Here is a 21,154-nt window from a genome sequence, read left to right as displayed (position 1 = left end):
GTTGCAGGTTCAGGTTTGATTCCCGGTCGGAGTCTGGGCGCTTACAGAAGGCAACCAATAGATGTTCCTCTCTCTCTAAAATCAATTTTTTTTAAAAAATGATGGAGGGAGAAACAATGTTGGGACATTTCTATCTTTTCATCATTTTTTTTTTACCTAGACATTGGAAAGAGACTCCCAGTATATGACTTGAGTAGATCCCCTACACTCAGCTCACAGAATTCCAGTTTGCCATTGGAATATGTGTTGCTCACACATTTGAATATGCTTCACTATTTTTTTATAGGAACTTCTCCATTGCCTGAAGGTAATTCTGTAATTCAGCATAACTTTGGAGAGGGGGGATATTGCAGGACACGCCTGTCACCCAGAAGCTAAGAACTAAACAAACATTTGATTACTGGAAGTGCCCACTTATTAATGAGAGTAAGTTTAACAGGACATATTCCTCTTTGATGGTTCTGCAGTCCTACAAGGCTGGGGAGGTGTGTGATGGCCGCAGAAGACCTAGGGTCAGCACAGCAAAGATGGCGTCTCTTTTTCCTTCTCTATAGCACCCAGCATGTTCATTCCCAGGCATACAGGAAGAGCTCACTCAACCCTACCTGCCAGCTGTGTGCTACTCGGTAAGTTACTTCATTCCTTTGAGCCTTAGTAGCAAATAAATACTATGCTCGCTTATAAGGCTTTGTGCGAGCAGGAAATGAGCTAATAGTAAAGCCCCACACAGTGCCTGACACATGGCTGTTGGTTCTCTTCCCCTTTCACTTCTTGTGTAGTTCCTAACCCCACCCCCACCCCGCCAAATTACGTTATTTGAGTCAGGAACTTTGTCTGCCCACTGCCTAGCACAGGAACTTCCCCTAGTGACAGTTTCAATTTATTCATGCATTCAGTGAATCTTTGAGCACCTACAGCGGACAAAAGCTTGGAGTTGAGAGCAGGTTCATTCAAGAACCCAGCTAATTGACTATGACCAAAGAAGCGGAGGCTTCCAGGAAGAAATGATGAGAGAGAGCTAGAATGGTTAATCTGGATTAGTTTTTCGTTTGTTAGAGAGAGAGAGGTTTGTTGTTCCATTTATGTATGTATTCATTGGTTGATTCCTGTACCTGCCCTGATCAGGGATTGACCCCATAACCTTGGTGTATCAAGGATGATGCTCTAACCAACTGATCTACCTGGCCAGGGCTGGGTTAGCTCTTAAAGGGTTTTGTGGGTCTTATACAAATTTTTGGGCTTTATCCTATGAGTTGAGGATTGCCACTGAACCAAAACGTGGCAGAAACTTTTTTTGTTTTTATTTTAGAATGGCTTGTGGTTCTCAGATTTTAGTGTGCTTAGGGATCACCAGGGACGCTTGTTAAAAAGGAGGAACCTCAGAGCCACACCGCCTGAGAACATTCATTTAAATCAGCACCCTAGCCCTAGCCGGTTTGTCTCAGTGGATAAAGCGTTGGCCTGTGGACTGAAGGGTCCCGGGTTCGATTCCGGTCAAGGGCGCATGCCCGGGTTGCAGGCTCAATGATTCCCAGTAGGGGACTTGCAGGAGGCAGCTGATCAATGATTCTCTCTCATCATTGATGTTTCTACCTCTCTCTCCCACCCTTCCGCTCTGAAATCAATAAGGATATATTGAAAAAAATAAATAAATAAGCACCCTAGTTGATTCTGATTCACTTAAATGTTCAGGTACAAGTGGGACTTACCTTAAAACAAAAAGACCGGTTAGGAGGCCAGTGCAGTAGCCTTGGGGAGAGCTGACTTGAACTTGGGCCTTCCTTGGCTTGTCTGACAGTTAAGGCCTTAAGCCTCCTCTGTCCCATGGAGGACCAGCTGGAAGCCCAGCAAATGCTGCCTAAAGGAGCCATATGTGGTAGGTATTAGCAGGCAGCATACACACGCCTCGGAGGTGGGCTGCACGGGGAGTGTGAGAGAGAGGACGGGGTCTAGGATGCCCCCTCTCCGGCATGGAGCAAGGTCCTATGGGAGTGCCATTCGCCGACCTGGGCGGAGGGAGAGGGGCAGGTCGGAGGAGGTAAAGCGAGGAATTTCCGTTGAGATTTGCTGAGTTTGAGGCGCCCCTGGGCCATCGGAGTGGAGATGTTCCAGAAGCCAGTTGGATGTATAGGTTGGAAGCTCAGAGAAAGATCCGGACTAGAAATAGAGAGTTGAGAATGATTAACAAGTGGATGGGAGTGGAGGTGGGAGAAAGGGTCTAGATTCTAGAGTCTAGAACACAGCCCAGGGAACATTTTAAGGGCAGGACTGAGGAGGAAGAGGAATGCGAAGGGATCACGGACGCAGCCCAAAGCCGCAGGGAGGGCGCCCAGGAGGAGGGACGGGCAGGCTCGCTGGACGCGGCCTGGGCGCCTGGCCTTGCGGAGAGCAGCGGCCCTGGGCCGCGGGGCCGGGACGGCGGCAGATTGCAGCGGCCGAGGGGAGTGGGAGGCGGGGGAGTGCGGACGGCTGGCAGGGCCCCGTCTTCAAGACGTTTGGCGGCAACTTACGACAGAAATAGAACCGCGTCTTTTTCTGTGCTGACGGTGGAGCAGAAGGAAGTACAGGGATAAAGGCTAAAATAAAACCTACCGAGGGCGAGAGGGGGACCCACTGCACAGATGTTGGCATTTGTTCTGAAAGCAGGAGGGACCAGCTTCCATGTTTTAACCGGACGGAAGGAGGAAACGATGGGCCGGATCGGAAACCTGATAGTGGGCCGTTCTCCCCGGTGGAGTGTCTCCTCTCGGAGGTTGGGAGCCAGGCCCGGAGGAGGGAGTTTGGGGGATGAACATTCCCCACCTCAGCCGGCCCAGGTGCGGGGTTACCGGCACGGGAGCAGTCACTGCGCCAGGCAGGGACTTGGTGGGAAGCGGGTTGAGGCTGAAGCTTTAAAATCCAAAGGATGAGAGGCTGCCCGGGAGGAAGTGTGATGCTCCTCTGACCCTGAGGAAAACTGCATGTGGGCCAGTGAACAAGGGTGTGTGTTTTCCCCTAGAACCTCGTGCTGGGGCTACGACTCAGGCTCCCCTTTCCTCGTCCAGTCAGTCTGCCTTGCCCGGCGTGTGTCTCACGTCCAGGCCTCAGGTCTCCTCGTCCTCAACGAGGACCAGCTGGAAGCCATTTTGATTAAGCTCCACCACAGAAGGACAATACAGCCCCGCCCAGAGCAGGCGCGCCCCCGCGGCGGGCCGGGTGCGCGTGTCCGCGCCTCTTCCCGCCGGCCTGGCAGGCGCCGGGCCCGGGCCGGGGCAGCGCGGGGCGGGGGGGCGGGGTGGTTATGTAAGCGTTGCGCGCTCCCGCGAGGCGACAGCCAATGGGAAGCCCCGGCGGCTCGTGCTCGCGCACGCAGGGTGGGGGGAGGGAGCGCACAGCGTGCGCGCGCCCTCTCCCTCCTCCACCGCTGCCGCCTCCTTCTTCTGCCGCTCCTGGTGCTGCTTGTGTGCTCGTTTGGTGCGGACCTGGTACCTCTTTTGTGAAGCGGCAGCTGAGGAGACTCCGGCGCTCGCCATGGCCGACGAAAAGCCCAAGGTGAGTTCGGCGCCGGCCGCCTCGCCTCGCCTCGCGGCGGGGTCACGGCGCGGGCTGGTCTCCGGCCCGCGCCACCGCGGGCTCCCCGCGCCTTCCCGGGCCCCTCACGGGCCGGCCGCGGCTCAGGCCCGGGCGTTCCGCGCCATTTTCCTCCCTCCCCTCTTCCTCCCTCCCGCGCTGGAGGAGGCTCCGCGGCCCTCCCCCGCCCCCGGCCGCCTCAGTGCGCGCCGGGCGCGAGTTGGGCGGGCGGATCGCGGACGCCCGCAGGCCAACGGCTGCGAGCGGGGCTTCTCCGGCCGGGCGGGCGGGCGGGCGCGCGTGAGGAGGGGCGTTAGGGCGCGCGGTGTCCCCACCCTCTGCGGACCCCGTGCGGAGCTGAGGCGGGTGCTGCCGCCTCCGCGGTGGCGGGGAGTTCCCTTGGTCCGGGACTTCCCCCCACAGGGATGAGCAGCGCGGGCGTCTGGGGACCCTGCCTCGGGCCGCCGTGGCCCGGTGAGGGCTCGGGAGGAATCAATGGGTTGCCGATGGGTCGGAAGCCGGATGGCGGTCGGGCGGTCGTGAGCGGCTGGGGATTCCCGGGGAGTGTTTCCCATTTTAATGGCCTCGGGTCCCAGTAGTGGTGGTGGTGGTGGGGGGATGGGCAGGGGCTTTTCCTTGGGTGTGAGATGACCCCTAACCTGCGGGGACCATGTGGTTTCGAGAAGATGGGGTCGATGTTCGTGCAGAGACTTCCTAGGGCTTAACTTTCGAAGGCGGGTTTTGAGGCACCAAGGAGGCTCTTCCCGTGAGGACCGGGCGCACGCGTCCGCCTGGCACACGGGGCTCCTGTTCGGTTTGTCTGGTTTGTGACCCCCCGCCCTTCCTCTCTGAAGTGATTCAGGGGCCACAGAGTTCTTTCTGCACTTGATGTGGGTGAACTTCAGGTTAGGTGGAAATCTGCGAGGAAGACTTGGAATAAACTTCATTTGACTCATGTCAACAAAGGGGAGGGGAGAAGAAGCTCTTCACTAAAAATAAACAAAATGAAGCTGCAAATAGAGGCCAACGTTAATGGTGGTTCTGAGTTATTGCCGCTGCTTCAGAGAGAATCAGGATGTTCCTCGATTAGCTTTGTTCATGGAACTTGAGATTTAAGTCATAAAATCGAGTTCCGTAACTTCAACGAGAGAATTGTAATGAGTTTTGAGTTGCAAGCTCGAGGTTTGTTCCCCTGCATCTGTACTTTGAAAAGGGAAAGGACGCTCATTTTTTAACTTTTTAAAGGAATAGATTTTGAAAGTGACCAAATAGACCATTTTAGGCAATTGAAGAGAGCACTGTAGTAAATCGAGTGGGACTCATCCTTAAAAATTGATTGTTGCCACTGATAGTATTGCATGAGGCTTCTTTTCTGTTTCTGTGGCAGACAGCTATTTAATGTCACCTCAGGGTTTCTCATTTTTTCAGATTGATTTCAGCGGCTGAAAACAGCTGTATGCTCTCTTATCATACAGAATGAGAAACCTGTTGATTTCTGAAGCAACTTGGGCTGCAGCTGCTTTAAAAGGTGTTTGTTTTTCACATTTTCCAAATCATACCTTTATTTTTCTTTCAACAGGAAGGAGTCAAGACTGAGAACAACGATCATATTAATTTGAAGGTGGCGGGGCAGGATGGTTCTGTGGTGCAGTTTAAGATTAAGAGGCATACACCACTTAGTAAACTAATGAAAGCCTATTGTGAACGACAGGTGAGGAACTGACATGAGCACTTTACTGAATAAAACTTATTTAAATAAAAAAAACCTTATTTTCGTGAGAATAGAGACTAGACTAGCATAATAAGTAGACTGACTTTGCTAGAATGAATATGCACTTATGTATTTGACATATCAGTTTTATCATACACTTGGACTTGGTATGTTGATTCTTCATGAAAACCCTAGGATGGGTTGGTTAATGTATGACTAGAGTCTAGTCCTATACCACAAATGCATCAAATTATACTCACAACACGTGGTTTGTTTCCAAGGTGATACAAGAAAATAAGAATGAACATAGTAAAATTTCTTTTCGGGCTCTTTTTTTATCCATTTCAGATATGTCTTATGTCAAAACTATTTTGACCAGTTTGGAAATACAATTAAATGGGAGTTTAATTTAAAAAAAAAAAAGTGAGTTTAAGGACATTGCAATTTTCCTGAAGTGTGTAAAATTTTAATATTCCCTTGTTACACTAAAAGTGGATGTCAAGAAATTTAATCTGCCCTAGCTGGTTTGGCTCAGTGAATAGAGTGTCCGTCTGCAGACTGAAGAGTCCCAGGTTCGATTCCAGTCAAGGGCACATGCCCCTGTTGCAGACTCCATCCCCAGTAGGGGGCGTGCAGGAGGCAGCCGATCAATGATTCTCATTGATGTTTCTAGGTCTCTCTCCCTCTCCCTTCATCTCTGAAATCAATAAAGAAATACATATTTTAAAAAATTTAACCTGAGCCAAGCATAAACATTTTTATATTCTAAAGACATTTGCATTTTACTTAGATAATAGTAAATAGACATCAAGGAGAGGAAGTAGAAATATATAGATGCTGGGAGGTAAATGTAAGCTGTAAGACAAAGAAGCTTCCCTTTGATGAGTCTAACAATACAAAGGCAACTTTAAAAATGACTTTTGCAGTATAACAAAAACTCTGGTACCTACATAAGTTAAATACAACAGTGACTTCACAGAAGTACTTTTTAAATTTTTTATTTCTTGATTTTAGAGAGACAGGAAGTGGTGGGAGAGAGAAACATAGATTTGTTGTCCCACTTATAGATGCATTTATTGGTTTGGCGCTTGTATGTTCCCTAACCAGGAATCGAACCCACAGCCTTGGCGTATCGGTGACACTCTAACCAACAGCTATCCGGCCAGGGCCTCAATATACTCTTATTTGAAGAATTCTGGTGAAATTCCCCTTTCAGTTAGTGAATATGTACTTATTAATTGTGCTAAAGATTTTTTTGCACTGGCACCTTTCATATTTGAAAACTAGTTCCCCTTCAGGTTACAGGGGAATTTTTTTTTTTTTTTTCCAGAGGAAGGGAGAGGGAGAGAGAGATAGAAACATCAATGATGAGAGATAACCATTGATGGGCTGCCTCCTGCACGCCCCCTACTGGGGATCGAGCCCTCAACCCGGGCATGTGCCCTTGACCACAATTGAACCTGAGACCCCTCAGTCTGCAGGCCGACGCTCTATCCACTGAGCCAAACCAGCTAGGGCATACAGGGGAATTTTTAAAGCTAATCATTTTGTAGAAGTTTTATGTAGCCAAACCTTAAACAGAACAGAAACTCATGCTTAGATTTGGTGGTTTTCAACAAAATTCTCTGTATCTTCAGTTTTCTCTAATTACTACTAAATTTTAGCTTTTTAACATTATTATTGATTTTTAGAAAGAGGAATGGAGAGAGAAATACTGATTTATTGTTCAACTTATTTATGCATTCATTGGTCAATTGGTGTATATTCTCTGACTGGGGATCCAACCTGCATCCTTGGTGTATAGGGACAACATTGTAACCAACTGAGTAACGGCCAGGGCTAAATTTTATTCATTTTTATTTTTTAATTGACTTTAGAGAGCTAGGAAGGGGAGGGCTAGAGAGGTAGAAACATTGCTGAGATACTGCCTCTAGCATGCTCCCTACTGAGGATCGAACCTGCAACCCAGGCATGTGCCCTGACCAGGAATCAAACCTCAACTTCTGGTTCATAGGTCAACACTCAACCACCAAGCCACACCAGCCTGGCTGACTCCCTGCTTTTTAAGTGTGGGTACAGACTCAAAAGACTAAGAATTGGCAGTTGAAAATTCTTGACCAAGGATTTCCTGTAAAGATTAATTGAATGCGCATATTTACTTTGTAATGAACTCACTTGATATCTTGACTCTGGAGTTTCAGTGGATGTATAATGGGCATCTCAAACTGAACATCCAAAAGAGGACTCTTGATTTTACTTCTAGAAATCTTTTTCTCTGGTGTCCCCACTAAGTAAACAGCAATATTCAACATCTAGTTGTGAGGTCAAAACCTTGGGGTCATCATTTATTTTTATTGATTTCAGAGAGGAAGGGACAGGGAGAGATAGAAACATAAATGAGAGAGAATCATTGATCGGCTGCCTCCTGCATGCCCCACACTTGGGATTGAGCCCGAAAGCCAGGCATGTGCTTTAACAGGGAATTGAACTGTGACCTCCTGGGTCATAGGTTGATGCTCAACCACTGAGCTATCCCAGCTGGGCCTTAGGGTCATATTTGATGATGCTTCCTAACTCATATAAGCCATCAGCAAATTCTCTTCTCTAACTAAACCTTTCTGTCCAATACAGTACTCACAAACCACATGTAACTATTTACCACTTGAAATGTGGCTACTCCAAGATGAGATGTGCGGTAAAGTGCAATATATATAGCAGGTCTGGAAACTCAGTATGAAAAGTAAAGTAGCTTAGTTTTTAAAATGTTGAATACATGTTGAAATGATAGTATTTTGAATTAAAATATTTTTTTTTCTAAAAATATTTTATTGATTTCTTACAGAGAGGAAGGGAGAGGGATAGAGAGTTAGAAACATCGATGAGAGAGAAACACCGATCAGCTGCCTCCTGCACATCCCCCACTGGGGATGTGCCCGCAACCAAGGCACATGCCCTTGACCGGAATCGAACCTGGGACCCTTCAGTCCACAGGCCGACACTCTCTTCACTGAGCAAATCCGGTTAGGGCTAAAATATTTTATTAAAATTTTAAATTTTTCAAGTGGCAACTAGAAAATTTAAAAATACATATGTGGCTCACATTATATTTCTGTTGGCTATTGCTGAGCCCTCAGCCATTTTATTCCCAGTCTTGCTAAGTTATTTCCTTGGAGATTCTCTGATTAATTCAAAGAGCTTTTCCCGGCATTCAGTCCTCTCATTCAGTTTGATATTTTTCATTGATCGATGTCTATATTTGTCTCTCCACTGAAATGCAAGCTCCATGAGCATAGGGCCTTTTTGATCACTATTTCTCTAGAGCCTAGAGTCCAATACCTGGCATATCAAATATGTTATAGAGACCATTCAATGTAGTATTTCCAGAGGTTGGTTCCTACTAAGTATTTCATTCACATGTAGAATTAGAGTTTGCCTACTTTATGTCAGCCACATAGTCTTCAGCTAACTGAGAGCATATTTCCCACTGTAGTGGCGATTTACCCTACAGATTATTTCATGGAGTGTCAGGTAGTTTCAGAGGGCACAGGTTTATTGGTTTAGTTCAATTCATTTTTGTGAGATGAGAAAATGGACCCAAAGAGATAAGCTTATACAACTCTTCAGGCACAACTCTAAAGCTCAGGGATGAGATTTATTCAGAAGAGGAGCTCAAGTACTGGTTTAATGTAAATTCCTTGTTTGATTTTACATGGCTTATGGAATCTTAAAGACAAGTTTTCTGAATTTTGGACTTTTGCTCTATAGCAAAATCTTTTATTGATAAAGAAAAGCATATAGCCTTAGCCAGTTTGGTTTAGTAGATAGTGTTGGCCTGCCGACTGAAGGGTCCTGGGCACATACCTGGTTTGTGGGCTTAATCCCCAGTGGGGGGGCATGCAGGAGGCAGCCAGTCAGTGATTCTCATCTTTGATGTTTCTATCTCTCCCTTCCTCTCTGAAATCAATGAAAATATATTTAACCCTTTGAGTGCCAACCAATATCCTAGGAACTATGCTAAAATTGCCAAGGCATTTTTGCTGATTTTACAGCAGTTTAGGAAAAAAATTATGAATCGCAAGTAAATGAAGTTACATATTCAAAAACTTAAGGAAACCTTTACTACATTTGTTTTCATCTTTGACATATATTGTTTGCTGATTGTGGTATAAAATACTAGTAGAAAAAAAATTGCAGGAGGGGCGCAATTGCACTCCCCGGCACTCGAGGGGTTAAGAAAGAAAAAAAACAAAAGTATATAAACAGGTGGTAATAAAGGAATAGTCCTGGCTGGATGGTTCAGTTGGTTGAAGAATCTTCCCTTAACACCAAAAGGTTTTGGGTTCAGTCCCTGGTCGGGGCACATACGGATGTTTCTCACATTGATGTTTCTGTCTAAAATCAATAAAAATCCTCTGGTGAAGATTAAAAAAAAAAAAGGAATATAGTTTGCTTATTTTCTGTCCCTGCCTTTCCCCCCCGCCTTTTATTTTGAATGGCTGCACCATTGTCTTTACGACCTTACTCATGGATGTAGTGAAGGAAGAACCCAGCATATAGAAGGTGCTTAATATTTTGTTGAAGCACAGTCTTCAGTGGAGTGTTTTTAAATATGTAAAACTTGGTAATTAATGCTTGGCATTGAATTCTTGGTTCCTTTTGTAATCGCTAATTAAAATTAAAAGTCATGAGGAATTTCACCTACCTGATGGAGGATTGCTTGTATTCAAGACAAGGGCAAGGGCTAGTCTGTAAGTGGTATGTATTTACACTCAGTAAATTGGAGTGTCATCCTGTCCCAGTGGGAGGCAGCCTTATAGATGTTTGTCTCTACCTCTCCTTTTTTTTCCCTTCCTCTCTAAAAAACCCCAAAGGTCAATATAAACATCCTCAGGTGAGGATTTAAAATATATTCATTGAAGTATGGCTTTTGTGTAACAATTATAATTTATAATTTGAGCATGATATTGGAGTGACTTTGTAAGATGCTTTCTAGAAAGCTATCTTTCAAGTTAATATATTTATGCCATACCTCCAAAGATACTTTATTTTTCTATCTTGTCTTCATTTGGCTGCAGTTATCAACAGCTTTGATGCTTTGCTCTTTTTCCCCACTCCTGTTTCGGGAAGGTAATGCTTGATCTCTTTAACATGCACTGAGGAATATTGCTGTGTGCATCGGTTACTTCAAATTTCCTTTCAGTATCTTATTTAAATGCAGTTTAACTCAAAGTATGATCTATTCAAGGTCGGATTAGCTATGGTCTCAAAAGCAGTGCAGCTTTTTTTTTAAAAGAAGACCTTTTAAAAACATTTTTCCAAAGAAAATCAAACATAGTTTAAAGAAAGTGAAAGTCACCCCAAATCTTTTTACTCATAGAAACATTGGTAGCAAATGTATTTATGTCTCATTTAACACATTTGTGGCTAAATATGCATATAGTTTTATTATTGTTTGCAGTAAGATGCTTTTAAACTCTCTTGTACAGGGTTTGTCAATGAGGCAGATCAGATTCCGATTTGACGGGCAGCCAATCAATGAAACAGACACACCTGCACAGGTAAAAACCTCTGTTAACTAGAAAAATCAATGTTTTTTTTGGTAATTTGCTTAACAGCTTTATTTATGAACTTTTAGATGTTGAAATATAGTTCTTTATCACAATTCAAAGCTATGTAAAAGATGATCAAGAGGGAACAGAAAGAAAAAAAATAGGAATAGATTGAGGAAATGCCACTGGTTTTAAAATATCTGGTTATCACTCAGTAAAACTAATAGGTCATTTAGTTACTTTAACCCATTTCTTATTGTCATTTTCTTCAGAATGTTTATTGATTTCAGAGAGTAAGAGAGAGGGGGAGAAAGATGGAAACATCAATGAGAGAGAATTATTGAATAGACTGCCTCCTGCTTGTCCCACTCCGGGGATCAAGCCCGCAACCTGGACATGTGCCCTGACTGGGAATCAAACTGTGACCTCCTGGTTCATAGGTTGACCTTCAACCACTGAGCCATACCTGCAGGACAACTGCAAGTCTCTTGATAGCTTAGTTTGAGAGTGGGGGCTGTTGACAACAGGTGGCTTTCCAGACCCTCACTACAGAATGTGATGCTGCCCTGGCCCACGTGGCTCAGTGATTAGAGTGTTGGCCCCATGAAGGGCATGTACCTTGGATGCAGGTTCCATCCTGCATCCCGGCCCAGTGTGTGGGAGGCAACCAGTCAACGTAACAGATGTATCTATATCTCTCTCTCCCCCTCCCTCTTTTCCCTCCCTCCCTCTCTCTCTCTCTCTCTCTCTCCCCCTCTCTCTTTTCCTTCCCTCCCTCTCTCTCTCTCTCTCTCTCTCTCTCTCTCCCTCCCTCCCTCCTCTTTCTTCCCCCTCCAGTCGCTCCCTCCCTCTCCCCCAACCCCTTCCACTCTGAAAATCAATGGAAAAAAATGTCCTCAGGTGGGGATTAACAACAACAAAAAAAGGTCATGCTGTCTGATCCCTGTATCTCTTTTCCTATCAGCGCAGTTGGTCTGTCACATTGTAAGAAGCTCTTTGTCTCTTTACCTTTTCAAGTTCCAGTTAAGAGTTCCACTTTGAAAATTTAGAGTCTGTATTTTTGAAATTTTTTATCACGCCATAAAAACCAGAAAGTGATAAATATGGTGTGAGTGAAGCAGCACATCAAGACTGTGGTTTCCTTGATAATCTTCAAAAAAATTGAATTATCTATGAGTTATACTTGAGAGGAGAAGATTTTGAATAAATTCCGTTGGTGAGTCTCTAAGAAGCAGTTATAGTCCATAACCACAAGGTGGAGCTGAATTCTCTTTAAATATATATTTTTTTATTGATTTCCGAGAGGAAGAGAGAGAGAAACATCAATGATGAGAGAGAAGCCCTAACCGGTTTGGCTCAGTGGATAGAGCGTCTGCCTGCAGACTGAAGGGTCCCAGGTTCGATTCCGGTCAAGGGCATGTGCCTTGGTTGCGGGCACATCCCCAGTAGGGGGTGTGCAAGAGGCAGCTGATCAATGTTTCTCTCTCATCGATGTTTCTAACTCTCTATCCCTTTCCCTTCCTCTCTGTAAAAAATCAATAAAATAAAATAAAAAATGATGAGAGAGAAGCATTGATCAGCTGCCTCCTGCACGCCCCCCTACTGGGGATTGAGCCTGAAACCTGGGCATGTGCCTTTTACCGAAATTGAACCCCAGGACCCTTCATTCCACAGGCCGACATTCTAGCCACTGAACCAAACAGGCTAGGGCGAGCTGAATTCTCTTGATGAAAGAGGAAAAGCTCTTTTATCTTTTAAAAGCATTTAAAGTTTCACTATAAAATTTAAAATGCCAATAGTTTTGTTACAGTAGATAGGCTGAAGACCTGTTTGGATGTGTGTGGGGTTTTTGCCTTATTTTGTGGTTTTGTTGTGGTTGGTTTTTTTTTTTGTTTTTTTTTTTTGCATCCCTGGGTGGGCCTAAATTGATGTTTTTAAAAGAATAAAAAGAATTCATTAAGCTAAACTCTGATGATTAGAATGTATTTTCTGTCTCTCTCACCCCCCACCAGAAAATAGTTCTAAGGCTTGTCTACCATGCTAGTTGCAGATACTAAACTGTGAGGAGGATTTATTCAGACCTGCATTACAAAATCTTCAAATGAATTTAGAATTGAATTCATTTTAGAATGAAATTGACTTGTTTTAGAATTGTTTTCCCAATATTAAATAGAAGATTTGTAATAAATCAAAAAATCTTATCAGCCAATTTTAATAGCAGTATAATTATGTGCCCATCATTCTGTTAAATACTTTCTTCAACTCATTTCATTCTCATAACTGAATGCTATGCCTTTTTACAAAAAGGGAATTGAGACGCAGTTATTAATATTTTAATGCCTTAGCTCTACTTTGAGTATATTTGAACTTTGTTAGAAACAGTTCTGTTTCTTGTCTTTAGGTGCTCAAGATTGTTTTATTTTCAAAATTACCAGTTTTTAGAAAGAAATTTTTAAGGGTAATTGTCAGCATAATAAACTGTTACAAAGATTATTTACTTTACAGCAGGGGTGGGGAACATACAGCTGGAGAAATCATTTGGTGTGGCCCTGCCAAGGCATTAGGGGTGAGTCAATTAAATGTTTGACCAAACAGAGGAGGCTAATTTTTAAGTTGATAATTTTATATGGCCTGAGAATGATGTTATGAATATCCAAATGGCCCTTGGCAGAAAAAAGATTCCCCACTCCTGCAGTTTACAGGGTTGCCATATGTACCAAAACCTTCCTATTATCAACATGGTTGTTTTGTGTATAACGTATGGGTAGTAAAACTTGCAAACTTAATTTGTGAATAGCATTTTAAAATTGAAATTAACTTAACAACAACACAAGTTTCTTCTTGCCCGATCCCTTTCCTGACTGCATAGAGGCAGCCACTGTTTTGTGCATAGGCAAGGATACATTCATGTGTACACACGCACGCACACACTTAAAAACACAAATGTTGCCTAGTTTTTAAACGTTGTTTTTAGTATTCTAGGGGTATTTAGTACTCTAGGGATATTTCTACTTCTGCACATGTAAATTTGCTTGTTCTTTAATAACAGTTATGTGGTACTTCATTATGAATGTATAGTATTTCTTTGGGTTTCTGTTGATACTTAGGTTATTTCCAGTCTTGCTCTTCTAAACAACACAGTGAGATCCTTTACATGCATCACTCTTATTTTCAGTGATCGAAGGAGATGATTTAACTCATAGATATGTTCAGTTTTTAACTTAAAAGCTAAGTTCTCTAGTATAATCTTCATTTAAAAAGGAAGGAATACCAAGTGAAAAATTACTAAAACCTAAGGCTGGGATGCTAACCAAGTTAGAGTCTTGGATGTCTAAAATAACCAACACTAGAAGTGGGTGAAACTTGTGCAGTTTTTCAGGATATTTAGGTCTGATAGTTATAAATTTTAACTGTCAATGTCTTTCTTTCCTTTATGCTAGTTGGAAATGGAGGATGAAGATACAATTGATGTGTTCCAGCAGCAGACAGGAGGGGTCTACTAAAAAGGGAACCTGCTACTTTACTCCAGAACTCTGTTCCTCCAGACCAAGAAGACATTCTCAATTAGAAAACTGCAATTTGGTTTCAACACATCTGACTACTACAGTATAGTTTTCTCTATTCTTTCATTTTCCCCTCCCCCATTCTTTTATTGTACATAAAGTAACGGATGTATGTGCACAAGCATTTGCATTTTTTTTTTTTTTTAACTAAATGGCCAATGGTATGTTTTGATCTACATCAAATGGAGATGGGATGGGGAAAAAATACTGGTTCTGTGAAAACACCCCCTTTCTCCATTAGTGGCATGCTCATCCAGCTCTTATCTTTATATTCCAGTAAGTTATTTTGCTCTCACTGTTTAACAAAAAAAGAACAACATAAAAATTCTTGCATACCTTGTTTGATTGGAGAATTTTAATGTTTTTCATTTATCATTGTAAAACCAAGGACAATTTTATAACTTTTTTGTACGTAGCTGTTACATGTAGGGCAATCTGTCTTTAAGTAGGGATAAATTACTCTAAAAAAATGAATCCTAGATAGTTTTCCCTTCAAGTCAAGTGTCTTGTTGTTTAAATAAACTTCTTGTTTAAAATGAGCTGTTCTCTTTATTCTGAGGAATATTAAATAAGAAAATTGAAGTTTAGGATACCAATAGGCCTGCTAGAAGTAACATTTAAAGGAAGAAATAGAACTTTTATTTCTGACAGACTAATGCAAAACAAAGAGTAACAAAGTTATATAAATAACTATCAACGGATGTTCCAGCCTCCTCTTTGTTCAAAAAGCTTAGGTCCAAATATGCAACTTTAGTAGCAAAAAAATAAATAAATAGGTCATACTATGTGGATTTACTCTCAAGCATTCTTTTCTGTAAACCATTACCTGAGGCCTTAGTAAATGCAGCTAGGAAAAAGGTTCTGGTTTAGCTAACTGCTGATAAGTCACTTAATTCTCTAGCTTTCACTTTGGTGAGTAATCCCTAACCTAAAATAGAATCAAATCTGTTTCTTATTTAAGGATGTTGAAGGACAGAAAATGTTTATCTACATATATTTCTTTTAGCATTAAATATATAGGTCACTACTGTCTTCAAATGTATGGGGAAAGATCGCGTCTGTAGAACCAATAGACAGTATTTGAGCAGGGAAGATAAAAAAGATGATCTAATTCTAACCCCTGTTCTGGGGTTGAGAAAACTGATCCAGAGGGTTGTCACACAGCCACATGGTTATAGAACTGGGACTAGAGATAGGTTTCCTGCTGCCTGTTTATTCCAGTTGAATTCTCTAAAACTGGTTCTCAAGAAACTGAATTCCCACCCCTGCTAACCCACCAATGTGGTCTTGTTGGATCAAGTCTCCATGTAATAATGCCATGTGATTCACTTAATTCACTGTACCTCTTACAGTATGATCTCTTTTACATTCCCCATGTCTATAGTGAATGAGCTTCCCCAGAAACAGGAATTCTCTAGATTTTTGGCTCTATTATGCATATGCGTTAATCTTGAATCAATTTTCATTTTGCTACCAACCCATTTTTACAACTTATATTGTGAGATGGTGGGAAGCCTGCCCCCAAGAATTCTTAGAAGGGATCAGTTAAGTACATTTCTCTTGACATACTGATCTAGGTACTATTAAATAGTGGAGTTTTGTGGTGTCCTAAAAACTAAAGTTAAATTTAAATTTAAATCGGAGGACTTTAATGTGGAAGGGGTCTTGAATTGGGTTCTTCAGTTAGAGGAATTAATACTATGAGTTTTTGCCTTGTTGGGAGAAGATAAACTTTAAATTCCTTCATAGTAGAAAAACTTGGTACAATTAAAAGAGCCAGAGAGAAATGTGTGGAAAGGGCACTGTTCAATAATATAGTATGTTGTAGCTTATTGATACTTGGGTCAGTGTATATACCTTATTTGTGTATTTCAATGGACTTCTTGTTTGTTGCTCTTAACCATTTCACATAAGTTGCTACCAAAACAATTGTATGGAAAAAATTTGTGGAGTACTTTTTAAAAATCACTTTGAAAATAAGTGAAATGGTTTGAGTTGAAAATACTGAAAGTAATCTTTGCATTTTAATTTTTCTGGTTTGGGAGGGGACATTCAAGTGATGGGAGTTATGCTGCCATTTTGGTTAACTGTTACAATTTGGCTAAACTCTTTCCGGCTGCCCTCATATTTAATGAGATTGAATGGAAGATGGGAAGAAATAGTTTGAGGAAAAATGGGAGATGGTGAAAGTGTGCAATTGGGAATTGTGACAGCAGCAGGTCAGTGGACAGTGGAATCTCAGGATTTGAGGGAGTTTTTCCAAGGTCTTTGTGTATATGTGTGTGTGTGTTGAGGGGGAGGGTGGTGGTGGTGGTGGTGGTGTATAGTATATTGGAGAGGGCCAGCTGTGCTGCTGGGTTATTTTTGAGTTAGGTTATTGCTGCTTTTAAATATGACTAACAGTGATTCTGGATCCTGGTTTTTCATCAGAACGTCTCGGTGAGCTTTTTAAAAATACCAGTGCTTCTGCCCTACCCCCAGAAATGTATTTTCAAAGCATGTGTAATTGAGAAGCAATTCTGGGAGGCATCCTTACAACTCTTGAGTTAATCACCTTATGGTGAAGATTAAATGAGATAAGTTTTAGCTAGAAAATGCCTCCCACATGCTGAACTCTAAAGATATTATTCAGCCCTGACCGGATGGCTCAGTTGGCTTGGAGCTTTGTTCCATACACCAAAAGATTGCAGATCCAATCCCTGGTCGGACTACCTAGATTTCAGGTTCAATCCCAGTTGGGGCTGGAGGCCACTAATTGATGTTTCTCTCACATTGATATTTCCCTTCCTCTCTCTAAAAATCAATAAAAATATATCCTTGGGTGAGGATTAAAATAAAAAGTTGTTATATTCAGTGTGAAGTAAGGGCTCTGCCATAGAATGCTGAGGCTTCAACTGAATACCTAAATCTCTACCAGTTGGCCTGCACTTAATGTAAATGCGAAATCAGAGACCCGGCCAAGAACTTTCTATTTATTAAAAAAGAAAACTGAATTTGACCTTTGTCTCTTGTCTCATTAGGTTTTTTTAATAAATGCTTAATACTAAATAGTGCCCTAGTGAGTCTTTAAGGAAAAATACTCCTCAGGACATTTTTTAAATCCTCACCCAAGGATATACTGATTTTAGAGCGGGAGGAGGAGGGCGAGGTGAGAGAGGATCATTGATCGGCTGCCTCCTGCACGCTCCCCACTGGGGATCGAGCCTGCAACCTGGGCATGTGTCCTCCCCTGGGAATCAGACTGTGACGACCTGGTTCATAGGTTAACGCTCAACCACTGAGCCACACCTGCTGGGCTTTTAGCTATTTTTGCTAAGGAGGTGAATTCATTTTAGGAGAGTGGGACAGGGGTTAGGGACGTTTTTTGCTTGTTTTATTAAATAGAGAACATGGAACTGAGTAAAGAGGACAAACAGACTACATAATTTTATTTTATTCAGCTCTTAGTCTGAAAAGAGGAAGAAATAGGGAAATATGAGTTATGCTTTCCCTCTATAATGTAGTGATTAAAAAGGACCTGAGAGGTGTATGTCAGACCTTAGTAGAGTGTATGTACCATTTTGTTTACCTTTGAATAAAGAGAAGGCAAGAACATGACCAAGCTATTTTCCATTATTTGAGACCTCTTCGTGCATTTGTTTAATGGCAAATGAGCTTTAAGAGAACTTGGGCTGTCTCAGTGGGCATTGATCTGCCACCCTCTTTTTTGGTGAGGATATGGCTAAGAAAAGAATGGACAGATGTATACTAAATTTGGCTTTAAGAGTGATGGGTGCAGAACTTATGTGTAAATATGTGTGGTTAAGTCATACATAAGTGATACGCTTATGAAGTATCCTGCAATATTGAGGCTGAGAAATAAAGCTTGTTAGAAATACTTGTCAGTGGGCCATTCATTAATTCAGTCATTAAATCAAATTCAAAAGCATGACCAGCATTTGTTTTTAAATAATGAAACAGAAAGGTAGAAAATGTTAAGAGTATTATTAAACTGTGGTTGAACATAAGCAGTTGCTATTCTTGTAGGTCTGAAATAGTCAGATATCTGCAGTTTCATATGATTCAACCTAATATGTGTGTATTGATGTCAGTGAAATGCACTGATCAGAGAGATTGGTTCTAACCCAATTTCAGAATCTAGGGAGAGTATCACCCACTCCCTCTGGCATTGTGGAATAAATTGGGGCAGGTTGAACTTCTGGGGGGTTCAGTACACTGCATGGTAGTGGGAAAGCTGATAACATTTAAGGTAAAAACAGGTGCTTGGGAGCTAAGAGTTGCTGTGTTAGTGCATGTTTTTGCTTTTAGTTACTACCTTAACTAAAGTGGTGAGGCACAGGTGGTCAGAAACAACTTCCATCTTATTTTGAGTAGGTTGTGCATTGCATTCTTGAATAAAACTCTCCAGATAACCAGTAGCAAAATTAAAAACCAATGGCATTCCTGCCCATATTAAAGGAAAATTATTAGGGCTTCAAGCACTTTTCTGACATGTTTTAAATACTAGATTTCTAGCCACCTGATTCAGAACAATAGATTGTGTTCTGAGGAGAATGTTGGGTTTACTCAAACCTGTTGGGTACGCTGATTTTTACTAACCTTTCTGAACTGAATTACAAATGGATGACTAGTACTTTGAATATAGCAAGGAAGTGGCAGCATGGGACTAAGGTAAACTTAAGAGTACTTAACTGTTTAAAGACATGAAAAGTTATAAAGCATGTGGGCAACTGTTCATTCTTCTCCCCTTTACTGTATTTTAAAAGTAGGTGAAAACGGACATGCACATATAGGGCAGTGTTGTTTTTTTTTATTTACTAGAGGCCCAGTGCACGAATTTGTGCACGGGTGGGATCTGGCTGGCCCCACAGATTGGGACTGGGGGGCCGATTGGGAGAGGGTCACAGGCCGGTTGGCCCCGCCCCCTGGTTGAACTCCTGGTTGAGGGGACAATTTGCATATTAGCCTTTTATTATATAGGATTTATGGCAGTGGTATTTAAAATTGGAACCCTGGGGTTGTACAAAAAGGTAGGTAGACTGCCAAACAGGCTTGCCTAAAATGGCCTCAATCTGATGTCTGTTTTACATAAATTTACTCTTCTTAATAAATCAGAGGAGATTAAAAGGGTTCTCCTGGGATTTATGTTTTATCCTTGAAGCAGAGGTTCTCAGCCCAAGCTATATATGAGAATTACCTGTTTAACTTCTTAAAGATACCCATGACTGAATCCGACACCCAGAAATTTCAATTTAGTTGATGTTGGATGGGGCCTGGCATTCATTTGTATTTCTTAAAAGCTCATAGGTTATTCTGATGTGTAGCCAGTGTGAGGCACCTCTATGAGAGAGCTTTCATTTCCTAAGTACAACATTCTTAAAATTCCAAACCCCATTCTCTAGATGAAACTGGGCTCGAGAGCATCAGTGTACTTAGGAGTGTTATATTGAGAGGGAGCAGACCCAGAATCTAGGCTTTTTGATTGCCAGCCCAGTGCTGTATTACCACAGCAACCTGTCTTCTACTAGACTACAGGGGATGGAGGAAGTAAGGCAAGTCAAGTACAAATTCAAAAATGTAGGTTAAAAGGGACCCTAAAGAGTCAGGTACAAACCCCTCATTTCACATACAGAAAATTTCAGGTCATTAGAAAGTATGTGATTATTTTCCAAGTAAGTCAATAAAAATGACTATCACTTTGATGACTTCTTATATGTCAGGCCAAGCAGTTTACATCATTACTTAATTCAGTCCTCAACTCTGTGGAGTCCAGATACTATTTTATCCTTATGAATGAGGAAACGTGCTCAGAAAAGTTAAGAGTTGAGATTAAAACCCAGATTTCTCCTATGAGAGCCTGAGCCAGCAACCACCATACTCCTCTAACTCCTAGTCTGTACTTACATGATTTTTATTTTGTTAGAGAGAGAAACATTGATGTGAGAAACATCCATCTATCAGCTGCCTCCTGCCCTGACCTGGGATGGAGCCTGTAACCACTCCAACCAATTGAAGCACACCAGCCAGGGCAGGAATTACATGATTTTTGAGGAGGGCTTGCATGCTCACTGGCTAGATGATATGAAAGTGGTTTTTTGGTTTTTTAGCTTTTATTATTATTATTATTATTAAAGTTTTGGAAGTTTAGGCCCAGCCTTTAAGAATGGAAATATTTTAATCCAAACAAGTGGTGTGCTTCGAGTTTTTGTGGTAAGCACAAAAATCCATGCCTTTCTAGAAGAGAAGAACTTATCTCTGGCTTCTCATGAAAGCCCAGAAGAGCAGTTAGCCAATAATATAAACTTCTAACTGGGGGGAGGAGGCTATGCAAAGAGGAAAGTAGTTCAATTTTATGGAAATACTGAACAAGATCTGTCTTGAGGAAACATGCATGCTTTCCTATTATGATGTTGTAAGCAGTCATTCCTGAGCCCTCCAAGTGTGTCTGCATTTGTTGCAGGGATAGATTTACCCAGACAGGTGGGAGAGTCATGACTTAAGGGTATAAACAGCTGCAGAGCTCTGGAACAGTCTTGATAGCAAAGGATGTGGCCATTCCCAGCCACCAGGCATTAACAGCCTTAGAACAGACCTTCAAATCACGACTATAATTTTGGTCTAGTGCATGCACCGCCCTGACAGCTAAATATTAACATTAAAATGTAAAGAATTTCCAGTCGTTTCAAAAGGGATCATCTTGGCGTGCTTTCTGTCGCTGACTCAATGTTGCCTTGGGACTGTCGGGTTTTCACAGGAGATACACAGTAGGTACTCAATAAATG

At 42.2% G+C, this 21,154-nt stretch overlaps 1 protein-coding gene across 2 annotated transcripts; it reads left to right on the top strand.

Annotated features, from left to right (window-relative positions):
- The first annotated feature begins 3,346 nt into the window (after nucleotides 1-3,346).
- Nucleotides 3,347-14,712, top strand: SUMO2 (small ubiquitin like modifier 2). Of its 2 annotated transcripts, XM_070394606.1 has the most exons (4): nucleotides 3,347-3,531; nucleotides 5,129-5,260; nucleotides 10,747-10,818; nucleotides 14,250-14,712. In XM_070394606.1, the coding sequence occupies exons 1-4, from the start codon at nucleotides 3,511-3,513 to the stop codon at nucleotides 14,310-14,312; spliced, it is 288 nt and encodes a 95-aa protein (XP_070250707.1). In that variant the 5' UTR covers nucleotides 3,347-3,510; the 3' UTR covers nucleotides 14,313-14,712. The 2 variants fall into 2 exon arrangements, with proteins under 2 accessions (XP_070250707.1, XP_070250708.1); XM_070394607.1 differs by lacking the exon at nucleotides 10,747-10,818 and having other exon boundaries at nucleotides 3,349-3,531.
- The last annotated feature ends 6,442 nt before the right edge of the window (nucleotides 14,713-21,154 follow it).

Source organism: Myotis yumanensis, unplaced genomic scaffold (genome assembly GCF_028538775.1).
Source record: "Myotis yumanensis isolate MYYU_CA2020_CCGP unplaced genomic scaffold, mMyoYum1.0.hap1 SCAF_16, whole genome shotgun sequence".
Taxonomy (NCBI): domain Eukaryota; kingdom Metazoa; phylum Chordata; class Mammalia; order Chiroptera; family Vespertilionidae; genus Myotis; species Myotis yumanensis.
The sequence above is the reverse complement of the archived record's forward strand: the minus strand, read 5'-3'. Positions and strand labels throughout refer to the sequence as shown.